Consider the following 12,593-nt stretch of genomic DNA (forward strand, 5'->3'; position numbering starts at 1 on the left):
GGGTGGTTTCAAGTGCCTTGACTCCTGCGTCATCAATACTATTCTGGGGATTTCAGGTGTACTTGTATACCCTACAAGGCTTCGAAGTAATCGGATATGGTGTAACGGCTAACATTGCCGCCTCTCACGCGGCAGCTCGGGGTTCGATTCCCCGTATCCGAATACAAACTCAGCAATCCTCCTTTTTTTTCGTTTCTTCCTCCGTATTGAACGGAGGACTCTGAGACAAAGATGTATCACTGTCTTTTCTGTTTCACTCCATTTCGGTCGTTTTAATTAGAGGTACCGGTGAACCACCATGGTCATCGATATGGAATTGGCCCACAGAGTATAGAGTAGAGCAGCAGCAGCATCATTGGTGCTAGCTCTGAGCTCGTTCGAGCCTCTTGTAAATTCCTTCAACGCACTAAGAAAGGAATGGCCACAAACAATACAGGAAAACGACCAGCCAAATCAATCTACCACACCATCCTGCCACCCTAGTCGACCACAATCGACACCTGCATTCACAGTCCCATCCCATCATCATTATCGCCTCCCCAGCCGCTCGAGATGATCACGTCGTCGTCAGGACCGCCACCTAAATCAATCGAGCCAGCCCTGTCGTAGCTGAATATATCGTCGGTGCCATCAAGAGCGCCGTTGTCGTCGGTCTTGGATTCAGCACTGAGATGTGAGGTGTTGGCTTTGTGAGTGGGTTGGCCGGTGACCCAGCTGATCTCCTTCGGACCAACGAGGGCAATGGTGCTCCCTTTTGCAAGACCCTATCATTCACGTCTATCAGTAAAACAATAACATGTGTTGAGATTTAGTGACATACCTGCTCGGCTCCCCCTCGACTCTTGAAGCTGACGACGACATCCCCCTCGGCCGACCTCTCTACCGAGTCCACCTGTCCAGTCGTCTCGAACCAATCCCGTACAGCTTGTAGTGAGTCTTCGCTGACGTCCCTGACGACTAGCTTTTTCGGTCGATTGTCGAGCTTCATGCTCGCACGGGCAGGCCCACCACCTCTCGTGGCGCCACGGTAGTAACTCCGCGAACCGCGACCGCGACCACGATATCCACGGTAAGAACCGTACGAAGGACCATCTGGGGCGGATGGGTCGATCCCTAGACTGGTAGCCTTGATAAAGCAAGTTGGTCAGATTTGCATCAGCCTCAGGGAAATTCAGAACAAAGCAAAGGAAGCAAGACTTACCTCGGCTTTCAACTTCTCCAACTTTGCCCGCAATGATTCCGTCGTCTCCTCCTCCCCTCCATCCGAGCCCACGGTCGCAGAATGCATCTCCAATTCCTTATCCAACCTCTCCCGCTCCTTCTGCTCTTTATCGTCCGGCCGTGGCGTGGCGCTCGATCTCCCCTTGAGATTTGAAGACGAAGGTGGCGGTGGCGTCGAAGGGGTAGAAGCCCCCGTCATCTCCTCGTTCAGTTTCCGCAACCGAGCCATGATGTTTTTCTTCTCGTCTCCAGAAGCACCGTCTAATCGTGCCACAAGAGCCTTCTGTTCCGCGATCTGCTGTTCCAGTCGTTGCTGCTTCGCAGCAAGAGCAGACATAGCAGCGGAAGGAGTCGATGATTTTCGGAAGGCAGACGGTGGTTGTTCTGACGGTGCTGCTTTTGAACTCGAAGTGGAAGGCACAGCGGCAGCAGAATTCGCTTTCGCAGCCATATTCGCCACTAGAGGCGCCGAAGCCGCCAGCATCTTCTCCCCCTTCTCCCCCTTCCCCTCCAGCGGCCTGTGCCAAAATAACTTAACGAACCGGTTTTTAAATACCGCCTCCTCCGAACTCCACGCCGCATGCGCCTCCTCATGTTTCGAAAAACTGACGAGCGCCTTCTGGCTCTTCGGGTCGATGGCGACGTTCGTGACCGTGCCGAACTGTTTGAACCAGCCGTTCACGTTCTCGAGCGAGAGCTTGTCCTCGGGAATCTTTTCAACGACGAGGGTCTTGTCCGCTCGTTTGTCCGGTTTGGAACCGGGCTCCGGTCTGAAATCGTGGACTTCGGCGGGGAAAGTTCCAGCTCGGTTTGCACCGCGGCCGCCCCCTCGCTTTGCACGATAACCTCGGGATTGGGGATGATGAGTGTTGCTGGACATCGGATGGTGAGCGGAGCGGTTGCCCATTTGGATGGAAGGATTGGTCTTCATGAAATTAGAGTCCACGTTCATAGAGTTATCGACCGCACCAGGCGTAGGGTGCCCCATCCCGTTCGCCATGTCGCCAGCCGGTACCCCGTTTGGTAGTGAAGCTCCATTCGAGCGAGATGATGGGTCGTTAGGATCCCGAGGTGTGAGATCCTGGATGACGGGAAGTTCGCCTGATCGTAATGAGCCACCGGCGCCACTTTCCATTTTGTCTCGAGGTATGACGGGTGCTCGGGGTGGACGTGCACCTGGTCCAACGCCTCCGTTTGGTCGCATGTCGATTCGAGAGTCGTGAGGGTCGTACGCTGGGCCGGCGCCCATCCCATTAAGGGAAACTCCACCGTTCTGAAACATGGGCATGTAAGGCATTGGGCCGCCCCCATTCATTGGGTAGGACTGGCCGGGAACGAAGGCATCGTCACCATGACTGTATTTGCAGGTCGAGCCTCGCGCGCAGTACCCGTTATCTGTCCGCTATGTCAGGAAGAGGGAGACATAGTATGAAGCAGGAAGGATAACGCACTGTGATAATCGCGACATATACCCCTTCTCTGATCTGGCGGCCGATAATGAGGTACCCGCCCGTTCATACCCGCACCTTCTCCCATCCCTGCCCCATTCATGCCATTGATCATCCCCATACCTCCACCCCTGCCCATTTCCATCCCACCGCGACCCATTCCCATCCCCATGCCTCTCCGCCCTCGATCTCCACCACGCCCATAACCGAAATTCTCATACCCTCGACCGTTCCTCGCAAACTGACCGTCGTGGCTCAGTCTTGGGCCCTTCGCCGGTCGCCCATCACGCTCATCGTATTCCATAGCACGTTTTCGAGAGCGTTCTGGCGATGCTGAGCCGGATGGACCCATCAGAGCGTCGAGTGGAATAGGAATGCCCTGGTCTAGTGATGAAGACGGTGTGTCGTCGGGCTGTGCGGAGTATGGTAGATATGACTTTGTGCGAAGAGTAGTGAAGAGCATGTCGATGAACGAGGAACACTCTATAAGGTTACAAAACAAACCCATTGGACAGTCAGAGAGGCTGTGGCGAATTGATGTAGAGTGACGCACCTTTTTCGAGGAACTCCTCTAGTTGTGCTGCAAGCTCTTTTCTTAGTTCAGCCTCCGGTGCATTGTGTTTTAACAGCGCTTGGATGTACTCTGCTAGGGCTTCTGGGTCGGCGTCACATCTGTTCCCGACATGAATTGGTCAATACAGCTGGGGGGTGCGGATGATGAGCACGTACATGGGCTCGAGCGTCTTGGTAAGCCATGGTTTCAGATGTTGTGATGTTGAGGGGTCAAACAGCATCGCGGGAGGCTCTTATGGAAGAGCAAGGTTATTGGAGAAGGAGAGGGTAGAAGATAGGTAGAAGAGGCCAGTGGAGGAAAGCTAACAAGCGCCATTCGCGAATCGCGTCAAACAGTCTTGTCACAACGTCACAGCGTCACAGCCAGTACCATCAGGTACATACCAGCTGCGCCACCCAAGGAGATCAGCGCCACGCCGTGTATCGACTTTTCTGTTCGGAGGTAAGGGCACGAAGGGGCACGATGATATTGATTCTTGGAACACATGTTCGAGGCACTACATCACACACAAATAGGCGCGAATGCAGTTGCTCATTCGGAAGGGAAGCCCTACGAGTCAAAATACAGGACTGGAAGTCTTTTGTTCACTATATCTTTACTCAGTCGGAAATCGTTGGAAAATTCTCCTCCACAGTACAGCAGTGTGGCATCGACTAAGGCGCACTACGAGCTCTGCTAGCTTACCATGGTCCCAGTCCTGGTACCGCACCTGCCAGCCTTCTCAATGCATCTAACAACTCAACATCTTCCATCGACAGTGTCTGAACCTTCTTCCCATTCTCCATCCCAAACGGGAGCCTATCTGGCTCACAAACGGTACCCTCCTCCGGCAACGTTCCATTCACGAAGTACGTCCGTACTGCCTTCGCCGTACAAACCGAAGGTGCTGACCACGAACAATGCCCATACGAATGCTGCTCCAACAGACCTGCACCGGCGTACCGCTCGCGCACTTTCCGCGCATCAGTTATAGGACAGACTGGATCGTACGAGGGATTGACGATGAGAATAGGATGTGCCGTGTTGTTTGCGGAGTAAGGGCCCGTATACCGCCACTTCGCTTCAATCTTCCACTCCAAGCAACGGAGGTGGAACAACGCCCACATGGGCGCTACTAAGGGCGACTTCGCTGCGAGCTTGGCGTAATGAGCTTCGAATTGACCTGGTTCCTCGATGAGTGGACCGGAATCACCGCACGCAACGGCGTAAAGGGCCTCATTATCTGCCGTCCAGGGGAGGCCTTCCGTACCACAGTCGCATGAGTGAGATAGCAAGCCGTCGACCTTTTCCTCCAAGACCGTCTGATTTCTCGTCTCCACGGCATACAACTCGTCCGCCATGTGCCCGAAGAATAAATATGGCTCGTAAAGCGCCTGAAAGAGTCTAACCCGCGCAAAATCCTTTGTGATCACAGCTGGGCCGGAAGACGCGAAAGGGACGGGTACGGGAGATCGAACAAGGTCAACGAATATCTTGTCGACCCTTTCTTTGACCCTCTCCGGGCTCGGCTCGTAAATCGCGCAGTTCGATGGACCCGCCATGGAGCAGAAACCATAAAAGGCTTGGTGGACGGATTCCATGAATTCGAGATTTGAGGACCAGAGGCCTTTGCTGTAATTCTCCGCGTCGAACACCCCGTCCAGAACGAGTCGTCCGACTTTGTCCGGATACATGGCGGCAAAATACTGGCCCAGGACTGTGCCATAGCTCTGCAGCGTAGAACGAGGTAAGTGTCAAAAAAAGCCACAGTATGGGCCGCGAGACGTACGAAGCCCCAGTACTGCAACTTCTCCTGGCCCAACTTCTCCACGATCTTCAACATGTCCGTCGCGACATACGGTGTGCTCATAAATCTTCCCGCTCCCCACTCCTCGCCAGTCCCGCCCGCTTCCTCCTTGCCATTCCCTCCAAGAGCGCGAAGACACATGTCTGCAACAACCTTCTCCCGACTACGAGCCCGTCCGAACGTCTCCTTCGCAGAGAGAAGCAAGCTATAGAGTGACTGCAAACCCCATTGTTTATACCCCCGATCCGAACCAAAGCATTGAGCCGGTGGCGTCGTGGCGCCCACCCCGCGAGGATCAAAGCCCAGAAGATCGAATTCTGGACCCACAATCTTCGAAATCATCTCTCCTCGGACTGGCATAAGCGCTGTTCCAGATCCACCAGGACCTCCAGGGTTAAGAAATATCGTTCCTTTGTAGTTTGCGAGATCTGTGGCAGGACGAAGGAGAAGTGCGATTTCTGTGGTGGGGAGTAATCGAGAGGTAGGGCTAAACGGGCACATTTGTGGTCGTCGAAGCAGGGTGTCCAGGTGATATTCTCGTGTGGTTGGAGCTGAGAGTACGTCAGTAATTGTCGGTGATCCATGTCGTTAGATCAATCGAACGGGGACACAAACCTTGTACCAATCAAACTCAGCGGTCGATAGATGTGGACTCGGGTGTAAATCTCGAGAGGATTCGTTGGCTATATGTTGTTGAATTCTCCGTAGTACGAGCGCGAATACGGCTGCGACAAGCAAGACAGACCAAGGATACCCAGTAGAGAATCGACGCCACCGACGTCCATTCCAGGATTCCAAGTCCTCAGGTTGCACCAGATGTTTCGATACGTCGGAGTGAGAAGTCCCCATCATGGTGGTTCGCATCAAACCGATGCCCCAGTGTCACCATACTCCTGTCAGATACCAGAGTCCAATCGGCCGTGGGTTCGTGAGGTGTCTTGAAGAGCATGGGTCACTTGGTGATGCATGAGTTTATCAGATAATTTCTCTCGGATCAATTGATCACGGTCTGTCATCTTGGCACCCGGTCAATTCCGAGCTCACATTCTTCATCTTACTACCTGCACACCACCGGCGGGCAACATTATTGCACACCTTCGCCGGGCTTGCCTCCGTACCATCCTCTACTTCACCAGCTCAACCAACCAATGTCTGGCCCCCCTCCCCCCGCACCGCCGTCTGCGCCCCTGCCTTCCGGTGCACATCATGCGCCATCGACGACATCTAGCGATCGTGCCCTCTATGGGCCTCCTCCTAATAATGATCCGATACTTCAATTGATGAGCTTGATTAGAGAACAATTCGTGAGACAGGAGCAGAGAGATGCGGAGAGGGAGGTTAGAGATGCGGAGAGGGAGGTTAGAGATGCGGAGAGGGAGGTCAAGCAGGCGGAGAGGGAATCTAGACTGAATGACACTTTGGCGGGTATGCAAGCATCGATGGCGGGTGTGCAAGCATCGATGGCGGGCTTGCAGGCCTCAGTGGATAAGCGGGGCGATACTTTGCAGCAGGGGTTTGGAAGATTGGCAAACCTCTTGACAAATGGTTTTGCATCTAGGTGAACTTCAGTAGGCCTACGACAAGTCTCGGGATTCAATGAAGATAACTTCTGTCATGAGAAATACTGTACATCAAACCACCACCATCGAGTCTCTATGTACGATTTAATCCTGCCAATGACAGCGCCAGAGACCCTCGAGAGCGTAATAATACCCTCGAAGTGGGTCCAGAGCCATATTTCTCGAATACGTGGGGTGGATGGGTCCTTTGAGGCTCGGATGACGCTGAAAATGCCGATGTCTCCTCCTCCAACTTCCAACATATAATGACACCTTCGGACTGAACTATCTTAGAGAGCTCGAGACCCTCGAGAGCGTCCTCATTCCCTCGAGTATCAGTACATCTATCCTACCCTAGATTATCTGAGACCGTGAGAGACTACTGTACACAGGATGCTACAGTTAGCGCATGTACTGATTACGGATATGGGGTATTGGTCCTTATGGGCCCGTTTTGTACTCTGAATTAATCTTCCTTCCTTCCTTCCTTCCTTCTGCAGGTGGAAATAATAGTATTATGGGTCCTCAAGAAAATGTCTATGGTAGTGTTTGAAATATGAATAATGTCCGTGATGTTCGTAGTAGCTTAAGTAGTTATTTTTGACCTGACCAATACCCTGAACTTTGCTGCAAAAATACACAAACTGACTCATTCCTTCCTGTCCGATCATGCTAGAGTCCCGTTGACATTGACATCTCCTGCGAGAGGCCCGAGAAGCACCGAATAGGGATCAGGGAGCGCAGCTCTCACATCTCCTGGATAGTAGATCGTAGCGAGTGTTTCGTTCGATGAGGCGGAGACGTTCCCGGTGGTGAGAAACTCTATCTCAGCCGACCTGGCAGGACCAGGGACTGCACAACGGGTCAGTTGACTGTGGCGGTGGACGACGCGACAAGGGGCAGTGTGAGAAGAGATAATTACCGTAAATCGTACCATGACTGTCTCCGTGGCGGTCGACGAAGATGGAGTTTGGTGCTTGAGCCCATTCGACCGTCGACCACTCAGTCGGTGTGCTATGGGGTATTATAAGTTAGTATCGTTTCCATACATTTACTACAGCAGATCAATACGGGCTTACTTGAGGTCAAAGTCTGAGGTGACGAGCAAGAGGGAGACATTGGTAGGAAGCTCTCCGGTCACGCTAGTATTCGCGGTAAATGGCCATCCTCCGCACAGAGCCTAAGTCATGCATTAGGTACTATATCACAACGGCGAGAATCGGAAGTGTTACAAGACTCACATAAAGTGTCATGTCTTGGGAATAGGTCATGTTGTAGGTATCAGCCTGCGCAGCGGCCTCGCGCAACGCTTTGAACCCAGCAAATGTATTGTTGTCGAGAACTGTTCCACATACAGGATGAGGTCAGAACTGATGGCCTCAAGAGAACTAAGTAACACGTATACATACCTTCATCCAGACAGACGATCGGTAAGGCGACGAAAGTTCCCGCAGAGTACTCGTCGGCAATGGTGGAATAGTCAAGTGCGGTGGTATCGTTCAGACTCAGTGCAGCGTAGAGAGCCTGGCTCAACGCCGAGAAGTTCGGGTCAACGTTCATGTAGCCGATATAGATCATGGCACGTATGTCGTCAGCCGTAACACTTCCATAAGCTCCAGCGAGGGCGTTGTCGATTACTGAGCTGAAGGCCTGTCAAGTTGATGGTCAGTCAAACAAACGAGTTACGATTGAATCAGAATGCTCGATGACGAACCGATACAAGGCCGCCCTTGCCCTGTGACTTGAAAGGACAAGCCCCGTCGAAGTCGACACAGTAGGCGTCCGCGCGGAGCAGAAGACGGTTGACGGCCGCCAATTGGAGTGTCACGACCTCCGTGTTGTTCTAACATGTATTCTCGTCAATGGTAGGCAGAAGGGTACAGGCAGAGAGTTCACAATGCCTGGAGGGAAGACCGCGTCAAGAATGAAGCGGCCGGTATGCTCAGGATATTTGTGTGCATAATTTGCCGCTCCATATGTTCCACTGAGATCAAATACTATGAGTTGATTGCAATTGCTCCGACGGGGAAAGCTCATACTCACTAAGAAACGCCTAGGAAATTCAACGTATCGTAGCCAAGCGCTTCTCTCACGCTGTTCCAGTCTTGTATGGTGTCCGCTGTACCGACATGGGCGAGTATTCCCGGTGGAGTACTCAACTCCATGCAGGATTGCGCGTATCGAGCAGCCAGAGCCTGGTAGGAGGCGAACTCTTCTTCAGTAGAAGGTCTGACGAAAGACATGAGAATGAGCAAGTCTTGGTAAACAGAGTAGATGACGTACATGCTGGACGGGAACGAGATGCCATCGATGAAACAGTTCAGTGGGTTGGAGAAATAGGTACCCCTGACGTCCATAGCTGTAAAAAAAAACGATGATTATTAAACACGGCATACAGGATTTCTAAGGTCGGAACCACGACGCACCGAGGATGTCGAAGGATTCGAGACCGGTGAACGCATCAGCACCGGAGAGATTGAGAGCCACCTGCCATGCGTAGGATGATACCTCCAGAGCGGGGCCGCCTGGACAAAATCTGAATGAGTTCGAGTTACGCCTCTGACGCCCTGAGCACACAGACCTGGGTTGCTGATAACGAATATTAGTTTCACGCAGAACGTGGAGTTGGAGAAATACTGCTCACAAATTAAGAAGTCCTTGAGGGTTCTCGGGCCGATACATCGAGAATCCAAGAGCGATGGTATTATTCTCGTCCATCGGTTGAGAATAGTCCATGGCGACATCTAGACGGCCACAGGCTAGCGTAGAAGGGAGGGTGTCTGGGAGAGTAATATTGTCCTCCAGCAGTGGTGACGGAACATTGAGGGCACAATCCACCCATTGAACACTATTAGCTCGTCGAGAAAGAGCAGCAGCCAAGGAGCCCTCAGCAGCGAAAGAGACCACCATAAGAGCAAAGAGGCATGAGGGTGAAAAAGGCATGACTGCTCAAGCAATAAAAACAAGAAGCAGAACGGAAATATGAAGAATGAATGACGGGAGTCCTTGAGTCGTGGATAAAGGTTTTATACTCCTCTAGCCCGAAAGCCGAGCACAGCAATAAACTTCAAGTTGACCATCAATCATGAAGAGCAAATAAAGCTAATATTGCATCACAGCAGATCGGCTGCGCGAAATGATGGACTTGGACATACCTGCGTATGGTCCCCTATGTGGACCAATCGACACAAAACAAACACGGATTGATCAACGGCCAAGCACATATATCACGTTGAAGGCGAAGGTGTAGAGATCACCAGCATGCACCCATAACCAAGCTCAGAGGAGATGACGCACAGCATTGCGGTGAATATAGTCCGGGATAAACTTGAGTGAGTTACAGGGACAAAACTCATGCTATACTAGCCCGCTCAAGTTCTCTGAAACATGCAATGATGTTGTGGCAAAAAACCGCGAGAACTGATAACCAATTCAACAGCCCGTAGAAGATGCCTCATGTAGGCATGGTCTACATGTTCAGCCGCTTTGGGTTAGCTAGAGATGAGCTCACGTTTCACTGTGTCAGGACGCTTGCATGCGTGAGAAAAAAAGTTCACCTTGAAGGGCCAGTAAGCATGTCGTGACGACTAACTGCACAAACAATTTTTGGGCCACTAGACTCTAACAACACAGGGTCAAGGCAGTTTTAGGAGACGTATTACTATAGATTGAACAGGACAAACTTACCTAGAAGACACAAGGCACAGTTCGCGGAACTTGCGAGCACCCTCGGTGGTATCCCGGACAATGAACAACAACGGTCATGAATCAGACATCGATTCGCTCTCGATCTAATGTGGCGATACATGGACAAATAGTGGTGAAATCCCACTGCACTCGACTTAGCAGGCTCCTTCATAAGAGAGAAAGAGATATGAGAAAGAACGCAAGTGGACGAACAAACACGACCGTCGGAAACAAATACAAAATGGTGTTAGCAAGTGCAGCTATAAGGAAAGGATCAAATGGAGAAAGAAGAGCCTGTCCTCGAGATATCAAGTCTACACACGATGGTGACAGCCCCTAAAGCCCCATAACGTAGATATGAACAAGAAAATAGAAAGTTTCCGGATAGTATGTGGAATACCTCCAGGCGACAAAAGCCGTTTTGCGAGACTGTCCGACGTATGTATGTACGTCTCGCGAGTCCGAATCTGACCGATCGCCTACCGGTTCTCACCGAAATACCCACCATAAACCAAATGCAAGACTGACAAGAACTCCAATGGCACGGAGGACGAGCACAACGACGAGAGCTTTCCGAACGGCGGCGTAGAAAGTTGTCAGGGCTGCACCTGTCCAATTGATTCTGTTGCGAAAAGTGAGCTCGAGCCTGATGACAGAATTTCGTCTGGGTCACATACCGCCTGTCGTTTGTGCCACCTGCACGAATGGAAACCTCCCAACCCCTGATCACTTCCCGATACCTCTTTCCGAACACCCAGATCCAAAAGTTTACGTCCGGGTAGGAGAACCTCGGGAACACACTCGTCAAACTAGGCGGAGCATTGATGCGCCCCTTGCCCTTTCCGTGCCTCCGACCATTCCGTCTCCTCATATCCTTCCCATTCCGCATACCTGCGTTTGATCCGTTCCATCCCTCATTCAGCTCAAGCTCTTCGCCGTTTTCTCTCGTGATGCCCATATAAATATCGGCATCCCACGGTGTGAGTGGTGCACCAGGGGTGGGCGACATGTAGGCTAAGAGGTCGAGCGTCATGCCGAGGGAAAGACCCCAGAGTTTGAGAGCGCTAGATGTGGGGTGGCGAAGGGAAGGTGAAACAGAAGCCGGGTGAAGGGCTGGATTGAAAGTCCCAGCTTCCATCTCTAGCGACCCACGGGATTTTTCGGATGGTGATGATAAGGACGGCGGGAAACCGGACGTAGGTGAAAGAATGAGCGCGGGGAACTGCATGCTACCCACAAGAGCGCGCATGAGCAAACGAAGGGCAATCGAATGCCGTGGTGCGAGACGCGAGGCGGTATCGACGCTGACGGTAGACCAGATGGGACCCGCCCCAGAGTTAATGGACGAGAAGGGGAGGAGTGACGCCAGAGGAATCCAGTGAAGTGTCGTCTCCGGATTGGGATCAGTGGTGACTTGGGTCGGAGACAGCTGCAAAAAGACTGCCTTGGGGTTAGACGAAAGTTGAGGATATGAAGGCCGTTGAGACGCACCAAAAGGCGAAAGAATCATGAGAAGACGCTTGCCGAGCGAGGTTGTGATTTCCCTGTCGTCTAGCTGTCCGATGCAAGTATAGTCATTCTCTGCTAGGTCAAGACCTATCTCTTCCCAGGTCTGGCGCATGGCTATAATGAGATGGATGAGAATAACGCATACGAAGAAAGAGCATATGAACTTGCCAGTGTACTGCCCGCCCTCGTCTCCCTCCTCCATCCTGCCACCAGGAAATGCTACATGAGCCTCTTGCGTGTTTGAGGTCGAGCCGTCGACATCGGGTTTTGCACGCTGGATAAAAAGAATTTCTGGACGAGCAGCAGGGTGATTGACCCAATCGAGTTGAAAAAAGTCGGAGAGCGAAGGTGGGGTAGAAGTCTGCGAGGTAAAATTCGGTGGAGGAACCACACGAAGAATAAGGGCAACCGCAGCCCGCCGAGGTTCTAGTTAACGAGAGGTTCAGTGTGATTAGGAGTCAATGGTGGAGGCGGATATTAAAATGCCTACGAGTCGGCGGGGAAGCAATAATCCGCGGAGGTGTTGTGCGAATGCGATGGAGGGCTCGAGAGAGCAGCCCAGTCACAGACTTGGGTTCTGTAGAGACGGCATTAGAGGCAAAATAATGATGCAATATATCATGAATAAACCTTGGTACGAAGACATGATGGGAAAGAGCAAAGGGAAGTTGGGTACGTCGTGTGCACTGCCGACTCTAACGGCCTGCCGAAAGTAGCCTCTGCGTTTTCGTTGGGGTAATGACGTTGACTCAGCCACGAGACCAGTAAATACCAGTAAATACTCACGCCACATCTTCCAGTAACAGTTT

General features: G+C 52.0%; 5 protein-coding genes and 1 non-coding gene across 6 annotated transcripts; 2 read left to right on the forward strand and 4 right to left on the reverse strand.

The window, feature by feature from the left end:
- Window positions 1–90: 90 nt before the first annotated feature.
- STEHIDRAFT_t7 lies at window positions 91–162 on the forward strand. Its single transcript has one exon. It is a non-coding gene; the product is annotated as a tRNA-Glu (tRNA).
- Window positions 163–393: 231 nt separating this feature from the next.
- On the reverse strand, window positions 394–3,510 carry STEHIDRAFT_117758 (uncharacterized protein). Its single transcript, XM_007299019.1, has 6 exons — window positions 3,399–3,510; window positions 3,223–3,341; window positions 2,673–3,152; window positions 1,202–2,616; window positions 821–1,126; window positions 394–764 (listed from the first exon to the last, which is right to left on the reverse strand). The coding sequence occupies exons 1-6, from the start codon at window positions 3,461–3,463 to the stop codon at window positions 507–509; spliced, it is 2,643 nt and encodes an 880-aa protein (XP_007299081.1). The 5' UTR covers window positions 3,464–3,510; the 3' UTR covers window positions 394–506.
- Window positions 3,511–3,760: 250 nt separating this feature from the next.
- On the reverse strand, window positions 3,761–5,881 carry STEHIDRAFT_165011 (alpha/beta-hydrolase; the record flags this gene model as incomplete). Its single annotated transcript, XM_007299020.1, has 4 exons — window positions 3,761–4,952; window positions 5,012–5,457; window positions 5,529–5,580; window positions 5,645–5,881. 4 exons carry the CDS (start codon window positions 5,879–5,881, stop codon window positions 3,924–3,926), a joined length of 1,764 nt encoding a protein of 587 aa, XP_007299082.1. The 3' UTR covers window positions 3,761–3,923.
- Window positions 5,882–6,100: 219 nt separating this feature from the next.
- STEHIDRAFT_144085 (uncharacterized protein) lies at window positions 6,101–6,691 on the forward strand. The gene has a single exon (XM_007299021.1). The coding sequence runs from the start codon at window positions 6,178–6,180 to the stop codon at window positions 6,589–6,591; it is 414 nt and encodes a 137-aa protein (XP_007299083.1). The 5' UTR covers window positions 6,101–6,177; the 3' UTR covers window positions 6,592–6,691.
- Window positions 6,692–7,246: 555 nt separating this feature from the next.
- Window positions 7,247–9,531, reverse strand: STEHIDRAFT_136539 (uncharacterized protein; the record flags this gene model as incomplete). Its single annotated transcript, XM_007299022.1, has 12 exons — window positions 7,247–7,440; window positions 7,511–7,602; window positions 7,668–7,768; window positions 7,830–7,930; window positions 7,998–8,238; window positions 8,303–8,431; window positions 8,485–8,572; window positions 8,632–8,817; window positions 8,872–8,947; window positions 9,015–9,113; window positions 9,170–9,177; window positions 9,233–9,531. 12 exons carry the CDS (start codon window positions 9,529–9,531, stop codon window positions 7,256–7,258), a joined length of 1,605 nt encoding a protein of 534 aa, XP_007299084.1. The 3' UTR covers window positions 7,247–7,255.
- Window positions 9,532–10,343: 812 nt separating this feature from the next.
- STEHIDRAFT_117761 (uncharacterized protein) lies at window positions 10,344–12,446 on the reverse strand. The gene is made up of 6 exons (XM_007299023.1): window positions 12,415–12,446; window positions 12,275–12,361; window positions 11,953–12,210; window positions 11,767–11,898; window positions 10,953–11,715; window positions 10,344–10,897 (listed from the first exon to the last, which is right to left on the reverse strand). The coding sequence occupies exons 1-6, from the start codon at window positions 12,428–12,430 to the stop codon at window positions 10,765–10,767; spliced, it is 1,389 nt and encodes a 462-aa protein (XP_007299085.1). The 5' UTR covers window positions 12,431–12,446; the 3' UTR covers window positions 10,344–10,764.
- Window positions 12,447–12,593: the final 147 nt, after the last annotated feature.

Source organism: Stereum hirsutum (assembly GCF_000264905.1).
Source record: "Stereum hirsutum FP-91666 SS1 unplaced genomic scaffold STEHIscaffold_1, whole genome shotgun sequence".
In the NCBI taxonomy this organism is placed as follows: domain Eukaryota; kingdom Fungi; phylum Basidiomycota; class Agaricomycetes; order Russulales; family Stereaceae; genus Stereum; species Stereum hirsutum.